The 16,658-nt window shown below is 36.3% G+C and overlaps 1 protein-coding gene across 1 annotated transcript; it reads left to right on the plus strand.

The window, feature by feature from the left end:
• The first annotated feature begins 270 nt into the window (after positions 1 to 270).
• On the plus strand, positions 271 to 13,619 carry bmp5 (bone morphogenetic protein 5). The gene is made up of 7 exons (XM_032553581.1): positions 271 to 3,011; positions 5,979 to 6,171; positions 10,006 to 10,154; positions 10,481 to 10,678; positions 12,280 to 12,356; positions 12,499 to 12,609; positions 12,693 to 13,619. The coding sequence occupies exons 1-7, from the start codon at positions 2,507 to 2,509 to the stop codon at positions 12,840 to 12,842; spliced, it is 1,383 nt and encodes a 460-aa protein (XP_032409472.1). The 5' UTR covers positions 271 to 2,506; the 3' UTR covers positions 12,843 to 13,619.
• The last annotated feature ends 3,039 nt before the right edge of the window (positions 13,620 to 16,658 follow it).

The following is a 16,658-nucleotide window of genomic DNA, read 5'->3' on the forward strand; positions in this document are numbered from 1 at the left end:
TTTTTGTATTAGGTATTGTATTGTTATTTATAAGAGTAATATCTGTGCATTGCAGCAGTGATGCATCTTTAACATATTTGTAATGTAGATATTTTGTAACTTTTGTACTTTTTTGTCATTTTTCAAAAAAAAAAAATAGAATTAAAATTTTAGAACAATTTGGGAAATTAATTTGTCACACACATCCACCCATACACAAATATATGTGAATTTTAAGTCAGAAAACTGGATGAACTCAACTGCCAAAGGTGCATTTGGAGTTGTTGACTATGCTGTCTTATATTCACACTCCCAGAAGTTTTTGCAACTTGTCGGGTTACAACCACAAACGTTAAAGCATGTTATTAGGATCATATGTACCAACACAAAAAGATGCATGATTGTGACGTGGAAGTACAATGATGCAAGGTTTTAGGTTTTTTTTTCATCAAGTGAAAAAGAAAGGATACTATTACTTTTTGCTGCGGTTATAGCTGCAGGTATTTTGTGTGTCTACCATGTAGAGACTTAGAGTTCTGCTAATTCTATGCTATAGCTGTGCATCCGTGAATATCAGTTTTTTGCATGTAGCAAAAATACTACTTTTTTTGCTACATGCAAAGAAAGACTTTATGGTTTTTCCATAAACCATAAAGTCTGACCACAGTGTGTGTTTGTTTAGTCTGTGTTCAGCCACACACTAACCATTTTGCAAGTGGGGTTTTTAGGATGTTTTCCTTTGCCCTACATAATTTGTGCAAACAGAAAATGGGACTTCTTCTATAATAGAATAGAATAGAATAGAAGTCTTCACATCCAGACCTCAGTAGGTGATGTCCTGCAACTTTCAGATGTGTCACTACTTCAACACACCTGAGTCAAATTATGAGATCATTAGCAAGAGTCTGGAGAACTTGGCTGCATACTGAGGAGGTGATTCAGTCATTAGATTTAGGATCTCATGGTCACAGGACTTACTGAACCTCAAGGCCTGGATTTGAAGACCTCTGGAATGGAATAGTCTTTTCCATCCAATAGAGAGAAATTTCAGGTGTTGCAGCAACACATTACGGTAAGAAGGAGGATGCATATTCCATAAGAAGTAACAAGTCATGATATTTTTAAACAGTTACTTTCTTTTTGGCACTCTTCCATAAAGACCAGATTAATGGAGCCCAAGATTCCACTAATTTGTAGTAAATGTGATTTATTTTATGGGTTTCAGGTTAAAGGGGGATGAATGCACATGCATAATATTGTTTTCAGATTTTCTGTTGTATAATAAATAAAAAAATGGTTATGGTTTTTCTCCTGCTTCACAGTTTTCTGTAACTTGTGTTGATGTTTCAAACAAGATCACTTTTTCTAATGTGGGGAACGGGTGAGTATTTTTTAAAGGGATATGAATACTTTTGTTAGGCAGCTGAACTATAGTGGAGACTGCAGACTTGATGACGGTATTTTAGCTTCCACTAGATGTCAGTGCAGGGTAACAGCTCAGTGAGGAATGAAATTAAACGTTTTCTCCATGTGAAAGCTTTATTTGTGTCTAACTCTAATATCGCTTTGTGATTTTCCTCGTGATTGCTTCTTTAATTAGGCCAACCAGAATGCATTTTCTGCATGCTTTTTGTTGCAAATACTTTTCATTGCAGTAAATATTTAAAGCTCAGTGTAACCGTTAGATTAATAGTTTGCCAAATTAATGAACTCTTATTACGTTTTGTGCCATGGGTATACAACTACAAAACACTTAATTTGACTTCCTCTACGTTTAAAGTACTTACAGTAGGATCAAAAGCATTAAATGCAGCTGGAGCGCTCACCTATAAACACCCTGACTTCAATAAGTTGAGGTGATTAAAAGACTCTGTCATTACTCTTTCACTCGTTAAGACTGGGCTCTCAGATTTCAAGTGTCTCCATTTACAATCCGAAGCCGCCACATTCATCATGGGACCCGGCTGAAGTTTTACTGCGACCGCTAGAGGAGGATGCGAAAACAAGAACAGAGTGTGGGATGGACCCAAAGGGCAACTATAGCCCCAGTTAGTGCACATTCTCCTGAAATAAATATATATATTATATACGAGCCGGGGCATGACTGGAGTGTTCCTCTGTTTTTATTTTTGACACAGTTCACCACATTTCATCCATTTGGAAACGTATAATCCCTCGACATCCTGGGCGTACCTACCTTTTTTTTCATGTCAGAGGAGTAAGGTGAGGGACGGGGTCACCGCTTCATAAATACTCGGAGAATCTGGATAGACCTCGGAGGAGTAAACGGGCCTGCTGCCAGACAAAGTTCTCACACAGGACAGGAGTACCGATTTTTCCTGCAGACTTTGTACCAAAACAGACTCCTGTCTTACTACCGTGAAACTTGTGGCTCCTCTATTTTTATGGAAAGTTTATGAATTCGTATTTGTAGACTTTTAAAGATTTCTTTTTCTTTTTTTTTTTTTTGTTCCCTCAGAGATTGCAATGTAGTTCATCCTCATCTCTAAGAGAGCAATTTGCCAGGATGACAGCGCTTTGTACTCCTCTGGGCCGCGCACTTTTCGCACTTGCTTGGAGCAGTCTGAGTTTTCTTTCCTGCGCTCAATGCGCTCTCACTGACAACCATGTGCACTCCAGCTTTATTTACAGGAGGTTGCGCAATCACGAGCGCAGGGAGATCCAGAGAGAGATCCTTTCCATCCTGGGTTTGCCTCACCGTCCGAGGCCCTTCTCTCCCGGAAAACAGGCGTCCTCCGCACCGCTCTTCATGCTCGACCTATACAACGCCATGGCCGTTGAGGAGGAGGAAGGGGTGGCGGTGTTAAACCGGAGCGTAGGGAAGAGCTTCAGTGCCAAAGCTCAAGGGCACTCCAAGAAAAGTTACTACAACCCGCAGCACGCCGGCTACTCCCGTGTGCCGCAGCCCTACAGAGCGGCTCCTCTGCTGGGGCACAGTCCTTCACTAACCACGGCGCACGACACCAATTTCCTCAATGATGCTGATTTGGTTATGAGCTTTGTCAATTTAGGTGAGTGTCTGACTGGCCCGTGCAGTAACGAATCAATTTAAAAAGTTAATAATGACTAACAAAAATTAGGAAACTTTCAACCATGCTCAAATAACAGACGCAGTTCGTTTTTAGTTTCAATTTGAATTATCTTTTCATTTTTCATACGCTCTTGAAGAATTTAAATTATTTCAAATTTTCAAATGAAAATTCTCCTATCCACATTTGTGTACGAAAAATTGTGGTACATATTTTTTGTTGGAAATCCCGCTGTGTGTCTGCCAATATAAGCTGTTGCATAAACGGCTTAATTGAAAACGGGTCACATAAATCACTTATAAAATAGAATCTTCCCTTCTCCTTCACTCATTCATTTTAATGTAAAATTCAAACACCATTTAAATTTAAGCCTTGGTGGTTGATTTTTTAAAAATCTTTTTAGTTTGACATCATACATTCTAACATTCCAGTTTGATTTGTGCACCTTTCAATGAAAACAGCAGTTGATTTGTATAATGACTGTATTTGTTCGGTAGCTGCAACTCTGAACCCAGTGGTTCAGAGCAGCTTATCAGATGACTGTCTGACCTTGAGAAAATTGATCTCAATTATTTCCTGTTGTTAAAAGAGAGAGATCACGGTGATATTGATTGGTGCCTGCTTGTGAGGTTCTTACATTGTTACAGAGTACTAAAACCATTTGGCAAATTTGTTTGTCTGTCGCCCTGTAAGGATAATTCAAGCACATGGTGAATTACTCAGAAGGTCAGAGCGTAAAGATACTATTTTTAAAAATCCCTGGAAATATAAACTTCTTGCGGTGTAACATAGTACTGGCATCTCAGGGTAGAAAATTATATTTTACAGAAAACAGAGCAAAAAATGTCAAAAAAAATAAAAAAGTGAATGTGAGCAGCATTGCCTGAAACAATAATTCCTCACCTTGGTCTGAGGCCATCTGTTTCCACTTACCACTCTACCCGGGCATGTACGCTGTCAGCCTTGAAAGTTCTGCTCTCATTCTGGGAGATTTTCAGTAAAGTTCTCAAAGAGGCTCTTGTATTTATTACAGTATGCCAAAGACAGCGACGGTCCTCAACTGTTTTAAAAAAACGTTTAGGTTCTCTTTTCATGTAATTAATACTGTAATGAGCCATGAGTCGGTATGCAATTCTCAATGATTGTATTAACAAAAAAAAATAGTACACAGTGGTCTAATCATGATAAACAATATTAATATTGATAAACAACTCATGCTAAAATTGTTTTAAAATATTGGTTATTATGACTACATATAATATTTATGTAACATTTATCTATTTTTATGTTATTAAATAAACTTAAGTAAAAAATATGTCCTAAACACCCATTAAATTTAATAACGGCTTACAATGCTTATTGTGCAGAATATATTTTCTTGCCATTCTTTGCATATTAGTGTAACACAGTATGTCTATAAAGCTGATTATATCAGGTTATCTGCTGCAATAGCTAGCCTGCAGTAGGCAGCTGAACAGATATGCTGCTTTAAGCTTAACAACTTTAGTTTGTAAACATTTCCTAAGGTGATAGGTGGCACTTTGTGATTTCTAAACAATGACTACCCCAGTTTTTCCATCCATCCATTTTCTAACACCTTTGTCCCTAGTGGGGTCAGGAGGATGCTGGTGCTGATCTCCTACCCCAGATTTTATTGACAGGAAATATCTCCACTAAGCCAAATTTGTCTTTCTTGTAGGTGAGGGAAAGTGAAGTTGCATTCTGCAGCTAGCTAATTAGCAGTGCACAGCAACAGTTAGAGGGACAGCACTGCATTGCATTATGTGCAGTATAGTCCAACCAAATTCTAGTTTATACAGTACTTTCCAGAGCATATTAAAGGATTTTAAACTGCAGGACGGTATTAAGGAGAACTTTGGCATTTGTAACATTTTAAATAATTGGAATACCTTGACTATAAACTAGAACATGCCCAACTATGTTAATTAATTTATTATAATTGAATAGCATTCTTAAAGAGGATTGAAGATTTGATCCAATTGTCTGTTCTGGTGACTTTACTTAATCAGCAGTTTGCATGCAACTTAGTCTTAGCATGGAGAGAACTTATTGAAGCTTTAGCCATTCAAAGTTAAAAGCTCTTTCCTCTCAGTGGCACTTCTGCTTCAGATTACAGCCTGTGGCTAATTTGATAGAAGTCACTCAGTGGTTTAAAGTCAAGCCTGACCTTTGACTTGGTTGTGCTAAGTAACCACAGGTGCTCTCTCTTGATAAAATATCAGGAAAACACCCCACATGATATCACCACCAATCTCAGGACGTCCGCTGACCTCAGCTGCATTCCTCCTTGCTGCGCTAGTTATGGATGTGAGACAGTTGAGGTCACTCTCTCTAGCTACTTGTTATCTTTCATGCTGTTGCTCAGGTTTTTTTGTGTTAGTAAAAATAATTCAAAATCCTTCTCAACAAGGGCTATTTCATTTTATTTCCGAATCACAAACGACTCCTTGGGGAATTGTTAGTGGAGGTGAGTTGCAGGTCAGAAATGAGGTCAGAGCAGACACTCACATGGGCTCTGAAGAGTCCTGTCTGTTCTTTTCTTTCTGCTTGGCAGCAGCGGAAAGTGTCTTTAATTGAAATCAGCCTGTTTTTCTTAACTGACAGCCCATTCATCATGGCTGGAGAATGCAGTAAGGCACACAGTAGAGGGCCTGTCTGGGAACTGCTACCTGTATTCAGTTGACTGATTTAATGAACTGGAAAGTGCTTTTGTTGGTACTCAAAATGTTTGGGTTGGATCTTGAATGTAAAAGAAGATGTGATAAATATTCTTTTTTTTTTTACCTCCTCTGCAATTCATGCTGGCTTTCTCTGTCATGCAACACAAGAAGCAGTTCAGGAGGTGAACTCATATTTTCTGTTGAGATTTACTTGGCAGTAATACAGAAGTTCATCATAAAATGTTTTTTTTTTTTTTTCTTTTCCCAGTGGAGAAAGATAAAGATTTTTCTCACCAAAGAAGACACTACAAGGAGTTCCGTTTTGACCTGACTCAGATCCCAGATGGAGAGGCAGTGACCGCAGCAGAATTTAGGATCTATAAAGACCGCAGTCACGCTCGCTACAACAACATCACTCTGAAGGTTTCCATATATCAAGTTATCAAAGAATATCATAACAAGTAAGTTGAAATCGGTCAAAACACTCACATTAATTTCACTTTCAAATAGAAACTCATAAAAACTTTTGTTTTCTGCCACTTCATTGATTTACTGTGAACAATTTTGTACGCAGTTTTTATCTATGAGTACACCTTACAGCCATTAGTGCAGTAAACTTTTAAATTGTTATCATATATCATGAAATTTAAATCCAAAAGCTATTTCTGTCATGTAATTGTAGTTGTATTCCATGAACTTCAACTGTATGAGAGGAATAATCCTCCAAATCTGCAAAATGCCTTTTTGACAAAAATATATTTTTGTTGAGACCATAAACATCTTACGTATCTTTTGTAGTACACTAAAAAGAGAGATATCATGAGACTTCCATAATATTGGCACATCATAGCTTTTTATTGTTTTTTCTTATTTTGTTCAACACTTCCCAAGAAAAGAAATGGCACTTTTGCCTACAATTGTTTTTTTTGTGTGAGCCTAAGTTAGTTTTGACAGTAAAACATTTCAAATTCAGAAGTTTAAATAAATGTTCTTAGTATTTAATATTTCAAACATTCAACTTGGATTGAATGTTTTGGGTGTCCATCTACGAGTTTCTGTCATTAATGGAATTCTGTCTCATTGACAGAAATGGTGTAACAGGTTGTTCAGACACACTTTTTCAAATCTGACAAGAAAATTTGACTACAAAGTCTGAGATCAGGCTTTGTGATGGCCACACCAAAACACTGACTTTGGTGTCCTTAAGCCACTTAGTAATTTATTTGGTGACGTAAAAATTGGACCTATGCAAAAGGAGTCAAATGAAAATGGAGTCAGATAATTTTTTTTGGTAATGCTGAAGACTGCAGAGTGGAGATGATGGTAGGAGTTCACCCTATGACCATTGGGTTGCTAGTCTGAACCCCCATTCTTCCTATCTCTGTCATTGTGTCCAGGCTAGACACTTGCATTGCCATTGATGGTGGCAAACTGTCCCAGGGCAGCTGTGGCTGCAGTGTAGCTTACCACCATCAGCACGAGAATCTGTGAATGAATGGGTAAATGACTGAATGTAGTGTAAAGCGCTTTGAAGTCCTCTGGATTACATAAAGTGCCATACATGTATAGGCCACTTAATATTCATCATGTCTCTGAGTGAATTTTCAGCCCCTAGGCAAATAAGATTTGTTATAACCTACCATCTTATGATCTTAATTCAGCATCTTCAGAAGATCTTTGGGTTTTACTTAGAGTAGATATGTACTTTTCTCGCATAAACAAGGTAATATCTGGGATATAAACCAACTTCTTCTGCAATGTTAATATTGCTGGATATTATCATGGTGTTTATAGTTTGAAATAATTGCTCATTTGATGAATGTGAAACTTTCTACTATCTGGAAATTGTACCTGAGGAGGATCCAGACTTGTGCAGATCTACTCTTCTCTTCCCTTTATCTTGCCTGATATATGTTTATTGGCAGTTAGCAAGTAGAAATCATTTAAGTAATCTTAAGCGATTGAAACATTTGTTTTGTGTTTGTTTGTGTAGTTTAATATTTAATTTCAGCTGTATCTTTTTGTTTTTGTTTTGATTGCAAAGACCTGATTCAGTATTATTTCACATTTAAGAGGCAGATAATTCCTCAGCTGTTGTCGTTTCCACCAACAACAAGCATCTTTTTATCAGAAACTCTGGTCTCCTTCAAAGGCGCTGTCTGCTTTTATAAATATAGTTTGTGGATAAAGTGAACCCCATTAGCAAGTCGAGCACTTATGTATAGATTGGAAAGTTTGTCACTTGTCACTCAACTTGTGTTGCCTACCGAGCTGGCTGTGCCCCAAATCAAAGCATTAGGTACCACACTTAGGGGTCAGAGGGTTTCTCATGGGTGAGCCCATGGTCAGTGTTTTGCCCACCACCTGCCTGTCTTAAGAATATTCCGTAAGTTTAAAGTATGACATTGCTGAATACACAAGGGTGTGCTTAACAGTGGCCCCACATTTGCTTTCCAAAATGTGTGTGAGTGATTCAAGGGGAGATATGGCCCTCCAGGGAGTTGAAAAGGTCTGAGTCAATGGACTCTCCCATCTTAAAGGTGAAGGGGGTTCAGTTCATGTTTTTACACATGTTTTCAACAAGAAATTTTGATTAGTGTTCACAAGCAGGAGTGAGACTTTACTGATGCTTACAACTCAACAATTTGTATAACTTCATTTCTCTTCATTTCATTGTGAAGCTAATGTTTGTTTAATCTAATATCTTTCATTCAAGTAAGTAAAAGTTTCAGTCACCACTAGAATGATGACCTACAATGGCATTGAGCAAACTTGCTTCTAAGCTGAACAATTGTGAAGCTGAATTTTTCTTTAAACTTGTTTCCAGAGTGCATTAGTTCATAAGATTAAATTTTAATAATGCAGGAATTGATGTTGCTGTGCAAAGAGAGGTTTGCATTTTACAGCATCAGTGAGGTATTTAAATTAATGCGAAAACAAGAAGAACAGAAATATAGCAAACTACCACAAAATAAATAGCTATTTTCTGTGATATGTCAATTCATATTTGCAGCTTATCTGCATAAGATTTTTTTGTTTTCTGCTCTTTCACACACGTGGTGTGAAATTACCTTTGCTCCCAAAATAAATAATTAATAACCATTTATGGTGGGAAGGCTTGAATAAGTATTTTATATACAATCACTTAACATAGAGTTAATGTTGGTTTTTAAAAATGGGAATCGTCTATCGTAATATCAGTCTTTGGTTAAAAGATATACAAAAACTACAGAGAATGAAAAGTGTCCTCAAGATGCTGTATAGTGCATCTCCAATATTGTTTGTTATTTAAAGATTGTAGAGAGAGCAAAGCTTACACACTCACTGACATCACTGTCATCTTGCTGAATCACCCAAGCCACTATCCTCATAAAAATTTGGACAAAATACAGAAAGGAGCCTACATTTAAGGTGACAACACCTTTATAGTCTGTCAAATCAAAGTAACTAATGTCACTCATCTTTGCGGATCAAACATCGTCCACAAATCTTTCTAAATTTTGCTTCTGAACTCAATTGATGGCAAACAAAACCAAATTAGGAGTTCAGCTTAGTAAATGGGGAAGTATTTTTGGCAACGCTAAGTGTCATCACGTTATATTTGTTTCCACCACCACAATTTTTCTTATTTGATCAGTGCTTCTAACCATTCAATAAGGAATAAGAAAAAATGTTTCCTCATAAATATGGTCATTCGATCAGTAAATGTTCACTGTAACAGTTCAAATTATGAAACAAAGTAAACTTTTTTTTTTTTTTTTGCCCTTTATAGAGGAAGTTCAACACTTAGTGCCTCAAAAGAATTAATCTAGAGTTTTATTTCACCTTTGAAAAACATATGACTAGTTCCAAAACAATTGAGACCACATGGAGAACCTCTAATGTCTCCAACCAACTCCGTGAAACCACAAAAAACTAACAGCTGCTGCCTTATCCGATCTGCCACTTGAAAGGAATCGAACAAAAACTGTAGAAGTTTTGCTTAATTATAATTTCTCAAAGAGAATGGATGATTGTTGCCTTCTGTTAAGCTCATGGTAAAATACACAAAAGCTGAAGTACATGATTCATTGTCCTAAAAATGTTTTGTTCATCAAATGGCTTTAGTATTGGCACAGATCTTACCTTATAAGTGCAATTTGTCACAGCACGCAACTTTTCAACAATAGCTGCATGTGTTTCAGTATAGTTCTCACTGGCAGGTCTTTGAAAAGACATGCTTAAAAAGCAAAAATTTTAAGCACTTTTTTTATATATTAAAAAAATATGGTTCTTTTGCTCTTTTGTACTTCCAGAGATGCGGAGACATTTTTGCTCGACTCCAAAAAGGTGCAGGCGTCTAACGGGGGCTGGCTTGTGTTTGATATAACAGCCACCAGTAACCATTGGGTGATAAACCCACAGCAAAATTTTGGTCTTCAGCTCTGTGTGGAAATGATGGATGGTAAGCAAAGCTAATTCTGCTTTTCACAACATTTTTTGGGATCATTCTATAAAAAAATTATCTTTACATAATCCACAGATTTGTTTTAGGCCGCAGAAAAAGCTTGAGTTTCATCTTTTGATTTATTCTACATGTCAACATTTTATATTAAACAAAAATATAACAAAAGAAAGTATCATTAGACCTCTGAGAAATAGACATAAATGGAAAATCGCCACAGACTCATCAAATGTTTTAGGCATTGTTATTACAGGCTTAAAATAAAAGAAATAATGAAGTGTCCCATTTATTTTAAATGGTTTTTATTTATTATTTGTTTTGTAAAGGAAGGAGCATCAACACAAAATCTGCTGGAATCATCGGGAGGAACGGGCCTCAGTCCAAACAGCCATTTGTCGTTGCTTTCTTTAAGGCCAGTGGAGTACTGCTCCGCTCTGTGAGAGCTGCTGGCGGAAAGAAAAAGAACCACAATCGCAATAAATCAACTAATCAACAAGAATCATCAAGGATGCCAAAACCTGGAGGTGTGCAGTGAGCATGCATTTATGATGATAAAACATTTTTAATGATTTCTTTATCATATAAAATAATTGATAATGGTGATTAAAAATGTGTAAAAAGCTTTAAAATAAATGTATCTTTCATCAAAAAAAACATTGTTTCACCCCAAAATGTTATCCTGGAAAGCAAACGGCCACTAATTTCAGCACATTTATTTAGTTGGAGAGAAAAATGCCAGAGTAAGAACATTCAGCAAAATTCCCTATGCCACTATTGGCATTGTCAAAATTAATTTGAAAATGTACACATTCTCAAAGTATTTGTTCAATGTATGCTTTAATTTGATCATAGTACCTTTAAGAAGAAATCTATTACTAGTTTCAATATAATTAGAAGCAACCCTCAACTGTATATGTACTACCGGGAGCTACGTAACATATCTGGAAGTGTGACAAAATGATTTGATGAGAACCAATCTTTATCTAATTACATAGAAATATAGAAGGTAAAAAAAAATCCAAATCAGAGTACCAAATCATCAATATACTACACATATGTAGGGAATAATTATAGATGACCTCTCTCAAAGATACAAGAGTTTATTATAAGAATTCCAACTTACAGTCAAATACTTTATTCAACAAACTCGCTATGCTAATAATACTCAAGCAAACTAGTGGATTGAGGAAAAGATTAAACTATCACTACTAAAGGTAAAAATAGAAAAACAATGACTTTTAACAGTCCAGACTATAGTTAGATTAAGTTGCAACACGCATGGCATGCATTATATGGAACTGGCTCTTAAAATTCAATGTTTTACTGCATCAGGAAGGGGCACATTACTTTTCAGTGATCTTGTTTGAGTGCCCCCAAATGTTCAAGTAATTATTACATGAATTAATAAAAAAAAAAGTAAGTCAAGTTGCCTTTAACTGGAACCGTGTGGAGTTTCGCCATGCTGAGTTGAGTAAATCTTAGGGTGTCTGCACATGGTTTCATGACCTAATCGTGTTAGTAATGTAACGTTTTGGGGTGGCCATGGTAAAGTTCTGATCTCAGATCCATAGAAAATTCACTGGCAGAGCTGAAGGTTCTTTCTGAGCATGGTGACCTAAAAAACTGACTCAGTTTCTGCCCTTTCTGGAAGAATGAGACACATTTCTGGGAAACTCATAGGAAGTTCATATAGTTTAAAAGGTGATTCTTCCAAATGATAAGGAAATGCATGTAAACTTCTGAATTTGAAGTAAGTAAAAACCATTGTTCTGGCATTTTGCAAATGGGTCTAATTTTGGATATTGTAGCTTACCCAACACAAAAAACATTTTACTGATTTAATTGACAGACTGTTGAGAAAAGGGTTATACGTCTCCTTAAAAAGTGACAGTAAATTTCTGGTTTTAATTACATGTGCAGTATATCTGTGAGGCTCAGATCGCATGTATTCGACATGAGATGAAATTATGTATGTTACAAGAAAATGCATATAGAAAGGCGATCCTGAAGCTGTGTTTGCATGATACAGAGTTTATACCAATGTAACTGACAGTTATAGTGATTAGTATATGATGCATTATTTCACTAATTGTACTACTTCTGTGTTGATCTTTTTTTCCCTTAGACTATAACACAAGTGAACAAAAGCAGGCCTGCAAAAAGCATGAGCTCTATGTCAGCTTTCGAGATTTGGGGTGGCAGGTAAGACACAAAGATTTCAAATCTCTTGTAAAACAATATTGACACAGTTACCACATGGTGGTCACATTAAATCATATGAATATGGAAAAGCGAATCCAGGCTATAAACTAGAGAAGCTAACTGTTGTACTTTTTTTGCCAAGGATTGGATCATTGCACCGGAGGGCTATGCTGCTTTTTATTGTGACGGCGAATGCTCTTTTCCACTTAATGCTCAAATGAATGCAACAAATCATGCTATTGTGCAAACCCTGGTAAGTGCTGTTTAAAATGCATTGTACATGTGCTTAGCCTTACAATATTCTTGCCATTAAAAATTCATACTTCTTATTTATAGGTTCATTTAATGTTTCCTGATAACGTGCCAAAGCCCTGCTGTGCCCCAACCAAGCTCAACGCAATATCAGTGCTGTACTTTGATGACAGCTCTAATGTTATTCTGAAAAAATACAGAAATATGGTTGTCAGATCATGTGGGTGTCATTAGTTTTGACGCAGTTTAATTTTTGGAGCCTGAAATGGAAATTGCTGGAAAGCACATTTGCTGCAGGTGTGATTTGATGTACAGTATTATGTATATAAGGTTTTCTTGGTTAATTTATTTCCCTTTAAAAGAATAGCACTGAATACTGTAATATTTAAGTGATTAGTACAAAATGATTTGAATTTATGTTCATAATCTTTTCCCTTCTGTGTCCTCTGGCATATATATATACATATATATATTTTCTGTACATCTTCTATGATCAAACACTTCACTGGAGTCATTGTGACATCTTTGCCTTTTTCATTTAAGTTGTGAAATTGTGCTGTAAACTATTTAATACAAAAATTCACTTTTGTGGTAAATTCTGTGACAGATGGTTGTTGTTTTGGATCATTAATACATTCCTAAACATACAAATTGGTGTTAACGATATAAATTTCCTTAGCAAGGGTTTGAGCTCTGTGTGAGACCTTGTCAGTGTTTTTAAAAATGTGTCATTTCAAGTCTGACTTATTTCACCAAAAGTGCCACATAAATAGTTCTTTTTTTTAAATCAAATATGTATATAGTTAAAATTTTAAATATAAGAGCTTTACCATCTATGTTATTTCAGTTTCTGCTCATGTAATATTCCACATCTAAACACTGTCATTTTTCTGTGAACATCCTCATTTCAACAACCATCTTAGTTCCACACTAACTTTATTTTGTGTTTAGAAAGCATCAGGTAATGATATAATGTTTTGTATGTTTAATAAATATTCCATTAGAAACATTTTTTCCTTTCTCTCATTGTCTCCACAGCTTTTCTTACTCACATTATCAACCTAAACTTGATAAACATTTGCAAATGTAGCCCTGAAAGAAAAGTCTTCTACACTGTATACTCCTACCAGATGTGATTTGTCCAGACCTTTTCAGACTCATCTTGTACGCCTTGTATTCTTTTGGGAGCTCTCTCACTGTTATGCACTCTGTTGCTGGACTACCGTCTCAGATTTATAAATGTTTAACAAGCATGATATAAACTGCTGACATGTTCTTGCAGAGCGGTAAACCTAGTTGTAGTAGTAAAAAAAATGTGATCTTAGTGACTATGATTACCTTTAAGCCTTAAGGTTAAATGACTTTAGTGGGACTTCATATGATGGGCTAACACAAAGTTGTCAATAGCTGATGTGGAAGGAAAAAGATTCATGTTTTTTAAAGTCTAATACAAATCCAAAGTATGGCATAGATTGATTAAATACTACTTGCTGCATTTTTAAACTTCAGGCTTTTGGGGGTATTTCTTTACCAGCTTTCCAGATTCATTCAGATTTGTTGCGGACAGTCGGTGAACAAAAATGTGGAAGTCTTGTTACAGATTCCCAACTGTAGAACTAGACTTTTTCTCTAAAAAAGAAGTATGATGGGATCTAAACTAATCACTTCATATTTACTCAAGTCTCAAGATTTTAACAGCCTCTAACAGCTTTTCCAAGATTGTAATACATTTAGCTTCATCCATTTTGACATAAACCCTAGCCTTTTCTCCATGCATAAAAAACTCCTTCCCACAACACAGATCCACCTTTGCTGTGGATCTCTGCAGTGCAAACTGAGTTAAAACAGGTTATGGACTCCTATGGCTGAGTGTATCATTTTAGGTTGGATGAAAGGACATGTCCTAACAGGTGTGCACTTGTGCCAAAAACACATTCATCATTACTCATTCAGAATTTTTGTAAAGTTCAATGTGCACTACCACTTTAATGCATATCGAAAAACTGTATATTTTATATTGTTCAGCCTTTTTAAAGCTTAAACTAACCTGGAGTGGGGGTTATTGCAGTTTCCTTTCTTTCAGGCTCAGCATAACTTCCAGAAAAATGGGCCAAGGGATTGAATTGCTTCCAAGGGAGTATTCTGATTACTTAGGGACTTCCAATGATCCTGGAAATGTAGAGATTAGCTGAAGGTTTAATATTTATTTACACATCTGTGCTGACCTTCACTGAACACAGTATATGTACTGTCAATTTTTTTTTCCTTCGCACTTCACCCTAGTTTTCTTTTTTTTTCTCCAGCATGGCAGAACATTGAGTAACTGTATTTCACTTAATTAAAAGCAGTGGCTGACATGCCCAGATGTTATGTAGGCTCCATCTAAAAGAAGTGTTGACATTCGGTGAATAGAAGAGGCCACCTGCTAGCTTAAACTTTTGGCTTGAGGCGTGTTTTGCATTCCTGCGGCCTGTTGCCTGGCATGATTACTGCTCACAATTTACAATCCCGTCTACTGTTTAAATTCCTGGATTTTTTTTTTCAATTCAGTTACATTTCTTAAGTGTCAGAAATACAGGAAGTGCTGTGAATGAAATTCTATTAGTTTACCACAGAAGCGCACAACCTTTATGACTTTGCTCACATAGAGAAAGGTCAACAATGCAAATTCATAGTGCAGAATAATATTGTGACTCGATAACAAACTGCAGTGAATCAGAAGTGCCTTTACATTCATCCAGCCAATGGGAAGCCATGCAACATGCTAGAAAAGGTAAAGACCCTGGAATTTTTACTTTATACAAACCACTTCTTCAATCTTTACTTTTTTCATTAATTATTCCACAATTAGTTTGAATTGTAATGAGCCTTGCACAAGTACTTATATCCACTGAACGTTTTTACATTTTGTCACATTACTACCATGAAGTTCAATATATTTTATTAGAATTTGATGTGACAGTTAAACACAAAATAATTCATGATGAAGTGAAAGGACAAGGATACAAAATGCCCGGTAGTGCTAAGGTCTTGGGTTTGAATCCTAGCCCATTAACGTAATGGATGGGGGTACCCATTTAAGCCTTCAAACACACTTCCCATATCTGTGCTTTCTGCTACGCTGGTGTTGTAGGATGACCTGTAGATCACCAACGGGAGATGTGATGCTGAGCAGTGCTGCATGGTGTGTGTCACAGTCATGTTCAGCAACAGCTGTAGACGGCAAAAGGATAAAGTTGTTCAGTGTTTTCCAAACAAGACATATAAGTTGAGTAATGTTGTGTCTTTAAATACACTGGTTTTGTTCTGAATTGTATTTAGGGGAATCAGAGTAAAGTAGTATAACTGCAAACAACTGGCTAGGCTTTTCCGATTTTTATTTATAGAAAAAATTTTAAGAGGCATTTTTTAAAAAGCTTTTTTAAAAATATGCATCCTTTTATCCTGTTTTTAGAATTTTGAATTATTTCTAAAGCCCGTAAAATAAAACCCCTTTAAAATACATTCAAGTTCATAGTTGTTGTAAAGGGGGTGTGAATACACTGGATAAAGACCAAGTTTCCAAGTGCTGACATAATTCATTTTCTTTCACAAATATGTTTAGTCTTATTGAATGATTAAGAAAACAGACACATCCATGTCAGCAGCTGCTAAAAACATGTGCTTTCATTCAGTCAACCTTAACTCTGACCCTTCTGGACCTGGCTGTCTGTCAAAAGCCACAAGTGCTGGAAGATTCAAGTCATTTTTTATTTAATTTAAACCATCTCCAACAGCATTGGATGGACGCTATTCAGTTAATTCAATTCGAAAATGATGACATAGCAGCGGCTAATCTTGTCAGACCACCAACAAGGACAGCATTTGTGCCCGAGGCAACTCAGATGTCCTACACGATATGAGAACCAGAGATTACAGTCATGAATGATGCATTTTCTGTTTCCTCTCTTTTAAACACTAGAACACAGAAATGTCTTACCAACTGTTGTTGAAGTAAATTCAGGAAACATATAAATCAGAGGAGCTGAAGTCTTTGAAGGCACATAACAA

Source organism: Xiphophorus hellerii, chromosome 22 (assembly GCF_003331165.1).
Source record: "Xiphophorus hellerii strain 12219 chromosome 22, Xiphophorus_hellerii-4.1, whole genome shotgun sequence".
Classification (NCBI taxonomy): domain Eukaryota; kingdom Metazoa; phylum Chordata; class Actinopteri; order Cyprinodontiformes; family Poeciliidae; genus Xiphophorus; species Xiphophorus hellerii.

What these genes read in the sequence shown, in the direction of transcription:
- bmp5 (XM_032553581.1), top strand. Translation starts at nt 2,507, where the DNA reads ATGACAGCGCTTTGTACTCCTCTGGGCCGCGCACTTTTCGCACTTGCT. An exon ending in ATCAAAGAATATCATAACAA is followed by an intron (nt 6,172 to 10,005) that starts GTAAGTTGAAAT and finishes TTGTACTTCCAG; the next exon opens with AGATGCGGAGACATTTTTGC. An exon ending in CTGTGTGGAAATGATGGATG is followed by an intron (nt 10,155 to 10,480) that starts GTAAGCAAAGCT and finishes TGTTTTGTAAAG; the next exon opens with GAAGGAGCATCAACACAAAA.